Source organism: Lagopus leucura, unplaced genomic scaffold (assembly GCF_019238085.1).
Source record: "Lagopus leucura isolate 7727_CA_CO unplaced genomic scaffold, USGS_WTPT01 Super-Scaffold_73, whole genome shotgun sequence".
NCBI classification, from domain to species: Eukaryota; Metazoa; Chordata; class Aves; order Galliformes; family Phasianidae; genus Lagopus; species Lagopus leucura.
In genome coordinates, this window is record NW_024962252.1 from 89298073 (window position 1) to 89317140 (window position 19068).

General features: G+C 38.6%; 1 protein-coding gene across 3 annotated transcripts in view; it reads left to right on the top strand.

The window, feature by feature from the left end:
- The window catches only part of PLCB1 (phospholipase C beta 1), a 373777-nt gene that overhangs the window by 309269 nt on the left and 45440 nt on the right, over positions 1-19068 (top strand). For all 3 annotated transcript variants that reach the window (XM_042884248.1, XM_042884267.1, XM_042884258.1), the window contains 2 exons: positions 1712-1769; positions 2720-2806. In XM_042884248.1, coding sequence (XP_042740182.1) covers positions 1712-1769; positions 2720-2806 — 145 coding nt within the window. The remainder of the gene's footprint in view (positions 1-1711; positions 1770-2719; positions 2807-19068) is intronic.

Consider the following 19068-nt stretch of genomic DNA (forward strand, 5'->3'; position numbering starts at 1 on the left):
TCTTGTATATAGGAGTCACACTGTCAAGCTGCCAATTCTCTGGGACCTCTCTGGTTGACTCAGTACTATTGATAGATGGTGGAAAGTGGCTTGGCAGTCACCTCTGCTAGCTCCCTCAGTGCCCTCAGATGGATCCTATCTCGTCCTGTGAACTTGTGACAGACTAGGTAGCAGATCTCTGTGTTTCCAACTGTGGAGGTTTATTCTGCTCTCCATCCCAGACTTCCAGGATAGGGGGTAGAGTCTTAAAGACAGGTGTAAAGAAGGCATTGAGAACCTCAGCCTTTTTCTTATCCTGGTGGTTACGTTTCCCACCACATCCATTAAAGGATGGAGATTCTCCTTAGCCCTCCTCTTACTGTTAGTATATTTGTTAAAAAAAAAAAAAACAAAACAAAACAAACACTTTATTTATATAAATTTCGGAGCATCTCCATAGAATCTATGTATTTGGTAACAATAGAAGAAGGTCACAGAAGCTCATACAATGAACAGCATCAGATAATTTAAGAATCATTATTAAATTTAGAAATATCTTATAAAAATGGTAACAATGAGAACAATTGATTTAAAAAAAAATGGGAGAAATAATATGGTTGGAGCTGACAGAATAGCATGTGCTCATGTAAGAAAAATGTGGTTAGTTGTTACAAAAATATTATAGCAGTAAAATCAGTTGCAATAGGAAGTTATTTGCTAGCTGAGAGGTTAATGAGACACTGGTGAGAAAAGCTCAGAAACAGACGCATGAAAATTCACTTCTGTTTTCCTTTTCATTTTTTCCTCCTCTGTCCCAAGAACTTTCTTTCTCCAGGCTTTTCAGAGAGCCCTTGGGAGAGGTAGGATGGGAGCAACATGGGAAACTTGGCTTTCCTCTGCCAAGTGACGCCATTTGTCCTCACTTTTGCAGTTGGACAGGGAGTAGTGAGACCTTCTGGTGAATCCTGTCTGAGTCACCCGTGCTGCACTGTTGCTTCAAAGATTTTCTTATGAAAATTTGAAGGAAAGAAAAATACAGAGAGAGGAAGCATTATGTTAATTGTTCTTAATTATTTTTTCTAGTTCTGCGCATGACCAGGGGTTGCGTAACTACCTTGAACCATCAGATTTTAATCCCACCAGAATAGATTGCAATTCACTATTAAGCAATTAAGTTTTAGAGCATTGTCCTGAATCTGATCAAATATCCACAAAATGGTATTTTATGTGCATGTATCCTTTTGAGAGATCTTGTCTTTACCAAAAGTTACCTAATAGCTGTCTCACTGAATCACTTTTAAGTAATTCTTTCAAGTTCTGCTTTTTGTAGTTTACAGGACAAAACTGAGGACCAAAGTTAAGTCCTTCATCAGCAGTAGCATCTACACACTGACAGCTTATTTCACTGCTATACAAAGTGCCACTGTGTGGCAGTGTGCATCTGCATGCACTTCCCTAGGCTGACAATTGGGTCTAAACAAATGCTACCATCACCTTGAAGATATGGCGCTACCCTATGGGAAAAAAATACCATGAAAGAGCAGAGGTGTTGTTGCAGTATGTCATGGGATAATTGAAGCCTGTTACAAAACAAAGCACAGTAAGGAAAAGACACAGTGTTAAATGGGCAGACCTATACATTCAAAACATTGCCTTACTCTCTTTGAAGGAAGCTGGGGGCATTAAAATGTGATCTTATGGACTAATGTAACTTGTTGATTGCTTTTTCCAGAGAGAAGACTGAAATGATTCGATCATATATCCAGGAGGTGGTGCAATACATAAAAAGGGTATGTCAGGCTGTGTGTTTATTTTTCATTTTGGGGCAAAATGTCACCTTTTATGTGTTAGGTTCTATTTTACACTACAAATTCCAAGCTTCTATGTAAACACTCCACTAGTACAGATTTTTAACAGATGCAGTGTAGATTTCTATTGACATTCCACTCAAAGAAAAACTGTAATTTTAGACATATCTTTGTAAGTTTTAGTATTTAGGGGAAGAGACAGTAAAGAAGGCATATTTTAATAAAATTGTAATTCTTTTTTTTGATCTGGTGTTTATTCATGGAATATATACTCCATGGTTTCTTTCAGATACTGAGAAGTGTCTTAATTTTGAGGCTTTTTTAATTGGCATGCTTTTTCATGAATGTAAAGATTGCATACAGAACTTTTAAAGTCAATTAACAGTTAATTGTAGACTATGTTTTAAGTTCAAATACACCTGTACAGTTACTGAAATACGCAGAGCATTCTGAGATCTCTGTAAATCAAAGTTGCAGAATTCCATTACAGATGTTAGTATTTCTGTAGCTATACGTGTTTTACATTGAGATGACAGTACAAACAGCAGTGCTTTGATGTGGGAAGTTGTTATGAAACTTATGCTGCTATTGAATGTACTCTTAGTTTTATTTCAGAGAGAGTTAAATTCAAAAGCTGGCCCATTTTTGCTTACAGAGACTTTGATTCAGGAAACAACATAAAGAATTAGCAAGTGAAGTGTGCTTAATTCCTATTGCAGTTAGGCATGTACTTGAGCACTGTATTAGATGGGGCCCAGAATTCATCAGCGTGTTCATTTAGGGCTCTAGGACTTTTCTTTTGGGAGCAGGATTCATCTCACACAGCTCACGGGATAAAAGCTGAAGCAAAATAATACAAACTACTGCTAGAGAAGGGGTGGGAAGAAAAGAGTATGCAGTATCTGAAATGATTCTCTGCTGTTTTCTTACAGCTAGAGGATGCTCAGAGTAAAAGACAGGAGAAACTGATAGAAAAACACAAGGAGATTCGTCAGCAAATACTGGATGAAAAGCCCAAGGTAAAGAGTTTTAAACAATATTATAAAAAATGATCTTCAGGAAATAAAGTATTCTATTTAGCATGTAAGTTTATATTTAAACACGTGAAAATCCATATGTAACACTGTGACTGTTTTCTTTTAATACTCAAAATGTAAAAAAGTTAAATCAAATAGCAGCCTAGTGAAGAACACCACTAAAGTCAGGTGTCATAAAGCCAGGTTTGTTTATTAGTACTCATGATATCATTAAAAAGCTTTTGGTGTAACTGGTGCTTCTGACCAGCAGAGTGTGCCCTTCCCTCTAATGTACTTCAGCAGTACGAAAACAAAACACAGTTTACATTGAAACAAAAGAGATATCTTTTTAGCATACTTGCCTCAGATAATTATGATAATTGATGCGTTTTTGTGGAAAACAGAAAGAGTTTTCATAGTGTTAGCTTATAATATTCTATATTGCTTGCTGGATTTCCCCTATTTCATTTCGTACAGCTGTGGTATCTGCATGCACTCTTCAGAAATACTGTTTATGATCCAAAATGTTGTGGGCTGACTCCTGCTCCTACTGAAGTTGGTGGTAGTTTTGCCAGTGACTTCAGGGGAGAAGGTTTGGAGTCTTCTTTTGTGCATGATTTTTCTGCAGGAAGAGTAGGTTACTGTATAACCAGACTGTCACACAGAGACCTGTTCTGAGCAGAGCTCATATCCAAGTATGGTTCTTCAAAGCCCATTGTGTCATCTCTGCTTTCATTATTTCTCCACTTGCTCAAGTACGTGTTGTAGGCTTCACTTTAATTTCTTGTCTGTGTCTGCAGTCCTATTGTTTACATGTTTGTATTACAACTTGAATTTCAATATTGGGTGTCATCTACTTGGTGTTGTCATGTCATTTCTGTGAGTTATCAAGAGAACAAATTAGGCTCAGGTCTGCATAACTAGAAATTTACAGTAACTTAGAAAAATTAATATGTTTGAGAAATATGAGAAAAAATATGTTTCTGATTTCCTATTCTCATTTTAAAAATGAATTTTGTAAGTTGCCTGGAACTTACCATGTTATGGACATCTGGGTCTGAAAAACACGCAGAATATTATGGTCGGTATTTGTTGTTACAGGATTGTGAACTAAGAAAAATGGAATTTAAATGCTGAATGTATTTCAAAGAGTAATCTTGTAATACTTCACAAATACTTGAACACACTTCTCTGTGCATCCTTTTTAACTTGATGTTTTTAGAATTTATTGATTCACGCACAAATAGCAAATCTGCACTGAAAATGTGTTGCTCAGGACTTGGGTTGCATTTTGAAAGGTTATGGTGGACTGGTAGCATTAAGCTCCTCAGCTGTCCATGTGCCAAGCATTAGATCATGGCATAGAGCAGCTCCAGATCCCTTGTCTTTGCCTGCATCTGGCCATCAGTCACAGCACTGCAGCAACCAGCACTCCTAAGTCAGTGCTCTCAGGTTCTCCAGAGTAAATCCTCTACTGTAATGTGCCTAACAGACGCTTTTTTTTTTCTTTCCTTTCCCACCTACTGAAATAGGCAGAATTTTGCTGAATTTGTAATGGTATGTGCTGCTGTTTGTTGGTGCATGAGGACTTAGGCAAAACATAATTGCTCATTTTATTAAGGTGTTAATTTTTTTCTTCATGTTCCTATTTTATATCTGTATCCATCTCATAAGCTTCCTTAGTAACGGGGCATGCAATATAGAATAGATCAAACTCATTCCCAGCTGAGAACCACCAGTGTATTTTATGCATACAGCAGCCTGTCCAGGGACAGCTTTTTTAATAGGCTGGGCTCGGATGCTTCAGCGTCGAAACACCCACTACAATTTATGCTAGTTGTGTCAAAAGGGTTTTCTGGCAGTATCAACAACCCTTAAACAAAACGTTAAATATGCGGGAAAGAATTTTTAGTATTGTTACAATAATTCCATTGGAGACAGATTGGCCATCATCAATCACTGTCCTGTGGTTATTTATTACTGACTCAGTTTGTTGTGCTACGACTTTGTGCACAGCGCTCTGTCAAAGCCGGGAAGAACATCGTTTCATTTCAAAAAGTGCTGGCAACAGACTGCCATACTACTGAGATAATTTATTTCTTTTTCTTTTTTTAAGTATGAGTTTGCAGCCTCCTTTGTCATGGTGCATGTAGGTCACCAGAGGAAAGCTTGCTTTAGAGTGCTGACTTTTAACACAACAACTTAAAGAAACTGCCCAAACTTGATGCAAATTAGTTCCCCACACTGAAGGCAGGCACTCTTTGTTTAATTTTAAAATATTGTGCTCTTAGATGAAAGCACGGAACACAGAACTGATTCACATTTTGAAACTCTGCCTTTTCATCATATATGTAATTTCTTTCTAATGTTTAGATGTGAGACTGTTTTTGAACCTTGGTCTGCTGGGCTATTATGTAAAACGTAGCTTTTTTTCCCCTTGGTAGAATTGGAGAGTGGATAATGTTAGGCAAAAGTATGGAAATAATTCTTCAAGTAGTGGTGCAGCTGACAAATGAGCCCTAAATCTCCTACTGTGTCTTTGTGAGTAATTAGAGCATCTTTATAAGTATTGTCACCATTTTGTTGTTGTCAGTATTGAATAACATTATCAAATCTCTTTTTGTGTGTGTAGAAACAAGGTAACCATTTGCACAACCATGTTTACAAAAGGAGAAACATTGCTTAGAAAGTCAAATAGGTTAAAAAAAAAATCTAACTTGAGTGCCATTGTAGTGAGCACACAGTGGAAACGAAGTTCAAATGGTTTCATGCTGTCTTTTTCCTAACGGCATAATTGCCAAGTGAAGCCATATGTATTTTCTTTTCTCCTTTTTTCTTTATGTGTACATTATCTACTTGCTATTTTATCATCAGCAACAGCTTGTATTTTTTTCTGCTCTGTTCTAATTCTTTGTCTTCTTTCTTAGTCATTAATACACATTAAGCTTGTCCTGTCCATATCTTCTTCCCCTCAATCATCTCTTCTATGTGCTATGGAAGTGCCATAGATAAAGCTCATGACACCACAGTACTGAATTCTGCACATCAGTGTGTGATTTTAGATTCTTCTTTACAGCGCGTTTTCCCCTCATTACCTAAGCACAACAGGGTGTGTTGAGGATGAGTATGCATCTCAATTTTTGCCCTTGACAGCCTGTGCATCACATTAAACGTAAATCCAGTGCGTTTCCTTCCTCCCATCCTTGCCTCCAATTTCATTGTAATTACAAAAATCAATACACATGAGGCATGACAAGGAATTAATTATTTTTCCAAGAATTGACTGAGTTACAGTAAATAGACCCAAACCTCCTTTAATTGAAATCAGTGAGACTTTTGTTATTGAGGCTCATGGGCTAGAGTTACACTTGAATACCAACACTAACTTAGACTCTTGTGCTCTTGAAATCAGCCCCAGCTCCGCATTGCATTAACTGGAGTCTTTGAGCTTCAGTGGAGCATGGTCTTAGATCCAGAGCTGTCAAGGGCAGTGCTAAGTACTTCCTGGTTTTGTAGCTCACGTTTATGTTTCTGCTTGCACTTCTGCTGCTCACACTAGCACAGCTACGGCCTGCCACATGGTGTGGGCTCTTCTAGCAATGTGGAAGATGCACAGTTCTGGATAAGGCTTGATCTTTGGAAAAAGGCACAACAGCCACGGGCTGTGCAGACTTCATCCTGTTATGTCTCTGTGGTCTTTTACCAAATGAAAAAATGTAGCCTTAAGGTAGAAAATTTCTTTTTCCTTTCAAAAAATACAGTGAGAACAATTCTTTAGAATTATAGATCAGTTATTGATAATGGAAAATAAAGCCCTCTGCTGCATACTAACTCATTTCAAAGAACACACACTTACTATTTCACAGTTTGACATGTATAGTTGTGCCCAATGAGAGTTGCCACTTCTGTATCCAATCAATAATTAATATTAGCACTGTACCTGAAAAAGTTATGGGTCCTAAAAATGACACATAGTCATATTATAGCAAAAATGAAATGATGTTCATTCTTTACAACAGTAAGCCACTTCAATTCTAGGGTCTTCCTTTCATTCCATCAGGCTGGGAAGAACCTCCAGGGTCTTTAATCTCAGGACTGGCTGCTTTTACGGTCACTTATCCTCTAAGCCTGTTTTTGAAATACTGCTGCTCAGTGACTCCTTCCGACTGATTATGTTTGAAAATTCAGTGAATGATTTCATAGATTTCAGACAAATGCTTCTTATTTCCTGAAAATATATTTGCAAAGGTGAAAGCTTGTCAGATAGGTTTTATGTAAAGCTTTGTGTCCATCTTCATGCAGATAGTGGTGTGAAATGATTCTGAAAGTTGGGTCAGCAGAATCACCTCTAACTTCTGAAAGGCAAATACAGCAAATGTATTTCACAGCACTCTTAGATTTGATTTCAGTTAACCTCCCAAGTCCAGAGCAGCTCTATTAGCTCATCTGGAAGAGAGCAGTTCTTAGGAACTTTGATGACTATTCCAGTGTCATTTCAGCTCACTGCATAATTCACAATAACAATGCATTGTCCACCAAAATCCCTTTTTTATCCTTTATACCTCTGTAGGAAGCCAAAATGTCTTTTGGTTTAGCTGTGTTTCAATTCAAACCTTTCCAAATGCATTCCAGTTTAACCATAGGCGATCATTCAAGAATTTCAGAGAAGGCATTTGCAGGAAAAGTTCATTTCAGTTTACCCAGTTTCATGGGACCTTGTACTGTGTGGATTTGGTTTAGGTAAAAGTGATTTCTTCTGTTAATTCTTTCAGTTTAAACATTACAAAGTTTGAAAGGAAATTTCTCTTGAATCTGTTGCTGCTAAGCTAAAAAGATTGATGGCAGTAACTGCTGGAAAAAAAACCAACACTGAAGTAGGAGGTTTGAAAATAATTTACTGTTTGTTTCATTGCTTGACTTTGGGTTTTGGTACTTGTATATTCATCAGAAGGGAGTAATAAAATGTTTTTCTGCCTTATTAAATGGGCAACAATATGGAGAAATGCATGGAATTTACCCTCATTGAACAAAAAGTATTTCAAAGGACTGTTTTTAAATGAGAATGATGACTGATATTTCTAAAATCTTCCTATGACTTGATCTTTAAGTATCTGGCATCTTCCCACTTCTAGAGCAGAGACTGCATTTATGTTGGAGGATGCAGCTTTCATGCAGCATTCACTTGAGGATCTTTGCACGTTGCTCACCATCCCTCATCAAGTTCTAAGTGGCAGTCAGTCTAATTATCTGATCAGCTTTGAGTGGTTTACGCCCTGATATTTCTTTAAATGCTTTATTAGTGTGACTGTGAGGCAGTCCTCTGTTGCAGAGTGGATTTATTTTTCAGGAAGCAAGGGTTGTGTTTTCTTTTTTTTTTTTTTCCTATTTCTCCCAGTGGATGAAGTGCAGGACGCGCTTACCTTAGGTCTGTGAATTGAGTGGTAAATAATCTTGCTTCACTCGTTAAAATGGAATAGGCTGACCTTTATCTTACATCAATTTGATGCCAATAAAACTTCCTTAAATTCTCTGAAGTGACTAGCTCGTAAGTAGGCCTGAGATCAAAACATTTCAGTCCAAATAACAGCATGCTCTAAGGAATATTTTTGAGTAAGACCTTGCTTGCTTGATTGCTTGCTTGTTTGTTTATATTTTTTCTTCACAGATTGAAATTTTTAATGATCAGTTATTTTTCCAGCAGAATAAATATTGCAGTGCGAGCAATGAATATCAGGTCACAAAAGATGTATCTAACAATTTGAGGTGATGTTTATTGTGTTAATTAAATGTCTTCCCATATTAGTCTTGCAGATACTCATATGTCATGGGAACGCACATGAATACTAACTTTCAAATCAACAGCATCACGTTTCCAATGCAAATATGCTTTTTAAATTTAAATTGATTTTAAATAAATTAGAAAAAATACAAATCTATTGCAGTAAGAATGTAAGTAAGTGTGCAGTAAGTATGCAGTAAGTGTGAAAAAGCATTTTAGTGAAAAGAGACAAAGCATAAGAAATTTAGGTTGCTGTTTGTTGGTAGAAAGTGACAGATTTCACACATATATTCTTTCTACTGGAAACCAGACAAAGTTTTGGGTGTCGTATGGGGCTGAAACAAAAGAAAATAAGTGATTTAAGAAAGCACACTTTTTTTCACTTTTCCCTACTGTGAATACAAAGAAGTGTTATAAAGGTAGCAGAGTCAGTGGTGATTTAAACTGGTATGACTGGAGGCAGAGTATGGCGTATAATGGCGGTTATGTGGCAACTTTGCTTTCTGAGGGTTAGTGAGATTTTCCTGGACAACATGCTGATACATGGGCACTGTGATCTTTTATTCTTTAAGAAAAAGGAGTTCAGAGTCCGGCTGCCATCTGTGGGCTGAATATGTAGAAAAAAATTAATTTAAGCGGCACAAATTTGAGAATTCTTCCTGAATGAAAAAAAACTCACTGATTTTCTTTTGTCTAATTGGCATAAGTGAATGGATTCCTTATCCATCTCAGCTGAGCACATAGCTCACATCTCAGATCACTGTGGTTATCTACTCAATTAGCCTTCCTGACAGACCTCAGAAAGCCAAAAACCAAAGCAGATTGCCATTTCCCCCTTTGCATGGTATACAGCCCAAGATGGGGAGAGGCCTCACCTCTCAGAATCTTCCCTTTGGCTGTAAAGAAGGCAAATAACGTGAATTCAGAGGCGGTGCCCCCTCGATTCCACCCTTTCATCAGCAAGAAGTGCTGCAGCACTCAAACAAGTCTGGTTTGGGGACAGCGCAGAGGTTCATGTGTGACAGACCTATTTGAGCTTGCAGAGGGGCATCCAGCTTTGCATCTACTGATGACCACAGCAGCACAGGGTGGCATATAGCAGATATGCTGTTTCACTAAGGAAAGCTGAAAGACTTTACCATCCTTGTGGCTTGTGTAACATCATGGGATTGATAGATGGAAAGACAGATCAGCCCAACGGGGGAGGAATAATAAGCAATGAATGTGCTATTATTTACTATTAAGCAGATAAAAAGATGTCCCATCCTCCCATCTCGCTCTTCATAACGGACTACTGCAGTGAACATCCATCAAAGTGACAGAACAGACCGTGTTTTCTTGCCATTAGGGATGCAGTTTCAGAATACTATCACCATTTGCAAACAAAATCACTTGGTTAAAGAAAATGACTTGTATTTCTACAGTAGCTGGTTTTACTATAATGTGTTGTTACTTTGATCATCCTAAGTGCTTAATTTGTGTTAGAAAGCTACTCAATTAAGGGGAGGGGGGGAATTCACAAATTGCTATACGCATGATCAGCTGAGCTATGTAATAAAAATTGAAAAGTAATAATTATCTTTTCTCCCTTGGAAGATTAATTGCTGAACTAGACCTTATTTCTGATGTTAAGATTAGTGAATGGTTAATTCTTCTTAACAAAAGTACATTTTCTATGCAGCAGTGAGCACAGTGTATTTTACCATAGGCTGAAGAAAACAAAAATGTGAATAAAATGTGAAAAATGTATGTATGGCTTCTTCCTGCAAGGTCAAGTTCAGGACGATAAACGTCCTAGACAGAGCACATAGTCTCTGCAGAAGATGCTCTTCATTGTACTGCAGGTAGCTTAGGACAAGAAAATAACAACCCACAGTAAGCAGTACAGCATTAAAAGGCCCCTTATCTGTTCTCTGTAGTCTTTTAAACGACTTCGGTCTGCAACATCCCATCCCATTCTCTGCTCTGCAGTAGAATGAATGAGTGCCAACTGCTACCTGGTTACCTGTGTCCATGTGGCCCACTCCTTTGCTGGTTTCTGTTCTATATTTATTGCTTTCCAGAGCTAAAATTTTCTGGAGAATGGATGGGTGGCTTCAAAGTAGCAACTGCCTGTGAGAAAAACTAGCCTGTGTGTTAACAGTGTTATCTCTGAAAGAGAAACAGAGGCCAGACATTCTGTGTCGGAATGTATAGCTTAAGTTGAGCAATATTTAGATTTGCCAAGAGAAATCACTGCTAGAAAATCAGTTGTGATTCTGCCATGACAAGTGTTGTCCATGGTAAACCTTAGTGAACAATGTAACCGCAGCATGCTGTTGACTTCCCTTCACCTTTTCCTAAGTTATTCTAGTACTCTGTGTAATAGGTTTTCTAAATATATGCATTGTATGTGTGTGTGCATATATTACATTTGAATGTATGATGACACACACAGTTCAAATGTGGAGCTTCATATGGCATCTTATGCATCTCCACATCACTCTGTGTCAGGATGAGAGAGAACAACAAATACTGTGAAGGCAGAAACCTGTGCTCTTACACAGCTGCATTCATCACTGAGCAACAACAGCGACATATTTGTTAATTATCAGATTTTCTGTGCAACTTGACAAATGATTAGAGATTGAGTCTGACAGAGCTAATGGAAAAATGTTAGGAGAAATATTAATGCTTACTGTGTAAACTCATTAGAGAGATGTTTTAAAATGCATGAAGTGAGGAAAAATATGTTCCTTAATGAACAGAGAGATGAAATCACTGGTCCTGCAAAGATTGTTTTATATGCGTAGCTTTGCATATGTAAATGGCTCTTAAGACATTGATTCTATCCCTGTGCAGGATCAGTCTGCAAAATAGAGCCAGTAGTGGCAGAGCTGCTGTGTATCTGCCCATGAGGTAGCAGCACGCATTGCAGCACTCGTTAAAGACACAGGTCGCTGTTATTAGTGCAGTCGCAGGAGAAGATGGGTGCTGAATTTATCTTGCAGTGCGACTTCAGGATGATAAATGTGTTAGTAGAAAACAGTTACAGAAATTTCAAAAGCAAAGTGGGTTTAAATGAAATATATTGACTAAAAAGTATATTGAGAATTATAAAGAAAATCGCAGGAGTTTTGTTGTTTTTAGAAATTGTAAAAAAAATCTGCACCAAGGACATGTTGTTGCTTTGAGATGCATTTATTTCCCCAGCAGTCTGAGAGTATTGAGTCTAGCGGGGAAAGAAAACTTCCTGTACATCATCCAGAAGGAAAAGAACGTGGACTCCCAGCATCTCAGCCGTGTCAGCGTGTGCTTTCCTTGCAACACGGGTACAGCTCTCTGAGGTCTGGCAGCTTTCCTTAGTCAGCAGCAGAATAGTGGGGAAGGGATGCAAGCAAGCTGCTCCTGACTTGCTTGTTCTCTTGGAACATTAGTTTTCATTATATTTCTTCTATGACTCATTTCTAACAAATCAGCATTTTCTGGCAGAAATACATTACATTAGTTGTGGATGCTAGCATATAGATTTAACTATAGTGACTCAGTACATTTCCTTTTATTCAGCCATTTGAAGGCAGAAAAAAGTTCTCCCCAAGCAATTGAGGAGTGTGACTAAGCACATAAACTACAGCTAAGAACTGTAAATGATCTCTTTTATGGAGTCCTAGTGATTTGTAAGCTTTGTGTGGAATAAGTGGTTGTGTCCAAGAAGGCGAAACGTAATCCAGAGATGGTGAGATATGGAGCCTGGCTTAAGGATGCTCAATGCTTTTAAGCTCTTGTAACATTGACCTTTCCAGAGATTGTTTGTAGGAAAATTATCACGAGAATGGTGAAAGTTGATAGTTGTCTTCCATCACCAGCATCCCACGTCCCTGCCCCCACAAAATTGTTTCAGAGTTTAGATGACCATCTAATGTAAAAAATTCCTTTTCAAACCTACCAAATATGGGACGGCAAGTTGCAGTCCTGGTTAATTTCATTCAGTTTGCAGTCCTCCAGGTTTGGCCTCCAGCTTATAGAAATGAATGAAGACATTCACTAGGGAGAAAATTGTTATCAGGCATACCGTACTGGCCTGGCAATAGCAGGCAGTGTTATCTAGTCTTTTTTTTTTTTTTTTTTTTTCCTTTCTTCTTGTATTTCTCTGCTTTCCACATTCCTCAGTTTTACAAACTCTCTCACTGTCTTGCACTGACCTTCCTTTCACAGTATATTGTTTCTTTTCATACTCTCTACTTAAATATCCTTTACTTATACTTCATTTCTTAAACTCTTTTCTCCCTCTTGCTTTTTGCCATCACTCTGCTGTTAACTTTGCTATTAAATTTCGAGGAGTGTCTACAGGAACTCATAGAAATAATGTTTCTTAGAGATTACAAGACTAATTAGAAGAAGAAACCTGAAGGGAAAAGGTACTATAGAGTTGATATGCTGTGCAGGTCTGTGAGCTTGACTGTATACCTGGGATACATTCCAAAGTCATCCATCAGGTGAAAGATGAGATGCAGAAGCTCCAAAGGTGTATGAAAAAGTAATTTATAATTACTCATAAGCACTCAAAAACTGGGTGATGTAATAGGAAGAGTAATATTTAGAGTGAAGTAAATGGAAAAAAATGAAACTGAAACCAGAAGACAATAGAAAAAGGTGAAAATGGATCTAGAGAATTTAGATGCAAAATTGAGAATGGTTGAAGACTTCAGAGAGAGAAAATGTGAAATGTAAATGAAAGAATCTGTACTGCAGAATGGAGTATAGGATCTTGGCTCCTTTCCCATTTTGACAATTTTTGTTTTTTATCCAGTCCAACACAGCAAAAATGCAATGAAATTGCGTCCAGCAAAATGGCGTTCTTAATTTCTGTGCTCAGAAGTCTGTGAGCAGAAAAAAGAACAGCGGGTTTTATTGTGATGAATTCTGAGCAGTAGTGTCGGGTTTATGCAACAGCATGCAACCCATAGTCTGCTGCAAGGTACAGCTCTGATGGACAGTGTTCCTCTGGTACACTTACAGTCACCTGCGGAGGAAATGAACATTTACAGTTTTGCTCTGGAGACCAAGGCCAAGGGCAGATGGTGGATTAGGTGTGGATTGCTTAGATCCTATGATTGCTGTCCTTGGTGGAGATTAATGGTAGGTTTCTTATAGAGAGAAGGGCCACTAGACCCTGTAGCAAGTACTGGGTAGATGGACATGAGCAGCACAGGACTGATGGCAGCAGGGAGCTTAACAGTGCTGCACTCAGTTTTCTAGGAATGTCAAGCCAGTTGCCAATAAATTGCCAACAATTTGTTGGTTGTTCTGGAATCTTCATTGTGTTGAGTCCACTTTGTCACATTCTGTAGATATTGTTGGACATTTCAACTGCTGGACCGAATGTAAAAGATGCTGCTAGTTAACTACGTACAGATGTATTTCTAGAAGGAGAGACTAAACGGCAGGTACTGTCTGTGCAGCCCAGCATTGTAATCACTGAGAATTGGAAGTGGATTGTTTGGTAAATAGTATATTCCTCCCTCCAGAATGTAATTGCAGTGCATTCGGAGTTGGAATTTGCAAAACAGTGTCATGTGGGGTGGAGGGAAGTAATCTGCTTACATAGGTGCCTATGTAATTTCCTTGGTTGTCTGGCTTTGGCTCCATTTGTAGAATGGCATTAGCTCCAGAGATGGAGATGCCTCTTCCCAATTGCCCCGTAGCAGAGCAATTGGGCCTTTTTCCAGGTACACAGAAAGAAGCTGTGCCTTTTTAAAAAGAGCACAAGCTGAGTATCACAAACATTAGAGTACTAGTAAAAAGTTTACAGCATTGATAACACTCCTTTCCTTGTGTTATCCCACATACTATCTCCTTTGCTATGCTTTTGTTTGAAAGGGTCAAACAGAGACAAAGTTTTCAAGTTAAAGACTGAATTTCATTGAATTCAAAATGAAAAATCTTTATCTAAAAATAAAATAAAGTAAAAATAAATAAATCTTTAGCAATTACACCCCACTTTTGGTGAAACAAATACACTTAGTTTATGAATGAAGAATGCTTACTAAACTTTGGTTGGCAACAGAAACAGACGTCAATTAAGATGAGATAAAAACTAGAAAGCTGATTTCTGTGATACGATACTGTTGCCACCACTCTTCTTTGGTTTTTAAAATATGCTTTACAAGTATATGTATCATGGAACAAACAAAATGCATGTATGAATGTACAGAGATCCTAAATGATTGTATTTTTCAATGATCTGGTATCCAGCTCAATTCAAATCTTCAACAAGGTTGGAACAGGAAGGCATTCCAATAACTGGAGGTATCCCACGTGTAGTTTTAATCAGTAAATTCCTCCTCAGTGGTGCTTTAGTCAGAGCAGACTGACGTGCTGGATGGGCCCTTGGTTTGTGATGTGAGCGTGTAACTTTTGCTCTGCTACAGGAAAGAGCAGATTGTCTGCACTCTGAATCATCTGAGCATTAATAAGTGAAGCATTGCTCAGGTCAGGCTGTTACCTATAAACTCATTAACCCCTTCTGCTACTACAAATTTTATAAAAGGGAAATATAAGGAAATTTCACGTGCAATAGATGTAGTCCAGTTGTTTGTTATATTCTTGAATGTGTTTCAATCCATGTCTGACAATAAATTTTTTTATGTGTACTAGATATATTAAGAATACACATATGCTATATCCATAGAGATTGGTTTGATAAACATATTCTGGATGCATCTGTTAAATTAGTAACAGCCTTATAGGATATGGAACACATTATTAAAAAATAATATTAATGATGATAAAACTGGCCCAATCAGCCTTCAGTTAATTACAGTCTGATTCAACCCTCAAGGTTTGGGGTTTTTTTTCTGTAATATCACCTGCTTAGTATGCTGGTGGCCTTCTGGAAAGACAATAAATGAAAACTACAGAGAAGGAATTTTATTCACCAAACGGGAGCCTTCATTGGCAGCAAATACAGCCAAATGATGTGAGGTAAGGGACCTTGGGAATGTGTTGGTGGGAGTTAAAAGTGTAAAGCCACATTGATTTGGTTTGATACACCCAGGAGAAGACAAACCACAGCACTAAACATTAGTGCATGCTTTTCACAGCTCAGGAAGGAGCCGCCTGGGCTTGAGCATGTTCAGGATAGCGAGTGATTAGCAGTTCTGTAGAAAACTCAAGACTAACCTTATAGCTTCAGTGCCTAAATTAGAAAACATAAATAACCTTCAACTGTTTATCCATATAACACTTCTCTACTGCTCCTGCATTGTTAGGGGTTTGTTGGGTTAAGCACACCTGAGATTAGATAATAAGGGCACATAAATGCTTAGGTAATAAATATAGGAAAATGTCATGAGAAGAGAGTTTCATTGTAAATGAGGTTCTAGCTAAATTCTCTTTTCGGTAGTCTCTGTGTAAATCGCAGTGACTGTTCTGTTCAAGGAGAGTCATGGCAGTGCTTGTACACTTGCAAGTACTTGTTTCTGCATACGCTCACAGGGAAAGATTTGAAACTTTTATTTTCTCACCCTAAAGGTTGACACATTGCAAACCAGAGAGATGGGCTGGCAGGGGAAGTGAGAAGCGAAGCATCAAAATGTCACTGTGCATTTGTCATGTACGTGGCTTCCCAATGAATGCGTAGACTAGTCCATTATGAGATAAAGCTCTACCTCTAGAGCTACATAAACCCAACCAATTAACACCAGCTTCTCAGACAATTTTTCACTCTTGTTTTTTGTGAATGCCTGTTTTCATAGATTGAAAACAAACATTCTTTTTCTTCACATCTCTTTCCTTTTCTATTTTTTTAATTGAAAATTGTCATTTGCTTTTGTGTTTAGTTATCTGGCATAGCTGCCTCCTGGGGTGATCAAGGTGCCCTGGCCTCCCTACCTGATGAGGAGCATTGTGAACTACTTCTATTTCACTGTAAAACTACTTCTAACAAAGTTCAGATTAATGGTGATAGTTTCATAGTTTGAAATACTTTAAAGTATTTAGGGTAGTTCCTACTTTGGGTGTTTGTTCTGATAGGTTTGTGCTCCTGTGGACTAAATACCAGTCTGATACTGGACTAGATACGCTAGACTTCTTATTACCTTAATTATGTAATTATTGTATACCTTCTAGAACTTGCTTGTTAAAGTTGTGGAGATCCCATAGTGATCTAACTCCCACATTTTTGATTTTTATATTTTGCTAACAGACTGTGTCATAACATTTTGCATCTTCACCACCCATAGACTACAAGTGCTTCATGATTAGCGCCTTGATTTCCCGTACAGCTGTCATTACTGCTCACCTAGTTAGGCCTTTCCCAAACCAATTGTCAGATTCATTCATAGAGTGTTGTAACAAAATTAATCTCGTGTTACTTTTCTAGCTCACAAAATACAGGCATTTTTTTACATTTAGTGTTGATATAGTGGCAAAATTCTCCACCTCCCTGAGTTGGTTTGTTAAGACTGTGGTCTGCCTTCCTTGCGCAGTTACTGACTGTGCAGGGGGCACATGTGACTGTCCTCTCTGGTGATTTACTGACAGTTTTCCCGATGATAAAGGGTATTGTTGCACAGCTTCCACTAAAAACACTATTCACCATTAAGTTTTATGGTGGCTTTCCAGGTCAAAATTTCTGTTTCTCCTTCAGGTATCTGAGCAAAGTTATTGTTTGATGAACCCATAAACCCATGAGAACATGCAATATTAATAATAGTGTAAAATTACAAGTGTATTATGTTATGTGGGTATTAACAACTTGGCCTTCTGTTTTATATGAAAAGCTGCCTTCAGAGAATTATTTGATCCCACCTCTATTTCCTTTCCAAATTTATGTTTCCCCGAGGAAGTGTCTTGGTTAGGATCATCTGTACAGTTCTGTACAATATACTGTTATCACGCAATATAAGCCATAAATTATGTTTTTTAATACTCTGATTTTCCCTCTTGGGAGTTTCCAATCAATAGACATAGGACTCTACTGCTTCTTCCTCAATATCTCTCAATTAGCCTCTCAATCCTATTTGCAGCTATTAATGCTCTTCCTGTTTTAGCCTGTCACTCACACTCGAGTCCTTCATACATAAAGCTTAATGTAATTTTTGTAAGAGCACATGTGCAGGCAGCAGTCCTGGTGTTGTTACCACAGTGTGGCTCCTGAGGCCCTGGCAGCCAGGGGAGCCTTCCCACCACACAGACTGCATCACTTCTGTCAGCTTCCTTTACAGCTCAGGAGGAATGGAAGCAATATCCAGCAGCAGTTCCATAGTGTATGTTTCTTTCTCATTTCACATAATAGCTTTTAAAAACGTTTTAATTACTTAGCAGCTACCATTTTTGTTACGGGCAATTTTAATACACAGTTAGATATGGGCTTTTGAGGCATTCTTTGTGTCATGAACATGGTAATTTGTAAAGAAGCAGAACTTCTAACTCATTTTTAGCTCTCTTAAATAGTGTTTAACCCTCATCTTAATTGTGCCCCTTTGCTTTCTTTCTGTAGATGTGTTGCAGTTCCCTGTGGTGCAGAATACAAAACAGGGAGGTGCAACAAAATGTTCTCATAGAATATCCTGAGTTGGAAGAAACTCACAAGGATCACAAGCCTCACAAGCCCAACTCACAGCTCCACCCAAACCAAACTCTGTGTCTCAAAACAGTGTCCAAACACTTCGGGAGCTCTGGCAGTGGGCCCATGCCCACCGTCCTCTGGGGCAGACCCTGTCCCTGTCCCCCACCTGCCCCTCTTCTGACACAGCTCCATGCCATCCCCAGAGAGCAGAGCTCAGCGCTGCCCTTCACTCCCTCAGCTCCTTTGCTCTTGGCTGAGCAACCCCAGGGGCCTCAGCGTTCCTCACACACCTTGTCCTCTAGACCCTTCTCCATCTTCATAGCCCTCCTCTGGATGCTCTCAAATAGCTTTACATCCTTTTCGTGCTGTGGCACCCAGACTGCATCCACTGCAGGAGATGAGGCCACACAGTGCAGAGCAAAGGAGACAGCCCCTCCCCTTGCCCAGTGGCAGCGCTGGGCCTGGTGCCCCCCAGGTTGGCCCTCTTGGTGCCAGGACACACTGTTAATTCAATTGAATTGCTTGATTTTTTTTTTTTTTTTTTTTTTTTTTTTTAATATTCTCATCCATCAGTGAAAAAAAAATAGGTTTCATTTTCTCAGGGGTTACATTTGCGGTTTCTTTCTGTAGAGCTATGAGTAATTGTAGCATTAATCATAAGATCATCATAGAATCATAGTTCAGCTCAGATTCAAAGAGATCCATCCAGTCCCACCCCCAGACATGGGCAGGGCTGCCCCCACCACCTGAGGCTGCCCGGTGCCCATCCAACCTGGGCTGGAACACCTCTGGGGTTGGGGTACCCGCAGCACTCTGGGCAGCCTTAATCCATAGAATTGTTGCCTATTAATATTGTGAGTCAGGTTTTGGCATGAATGCCAAATAACCCTTTTGGGAGGCTATTGAGTGAACACATTGAGCAGGAAAAAGTGGCTC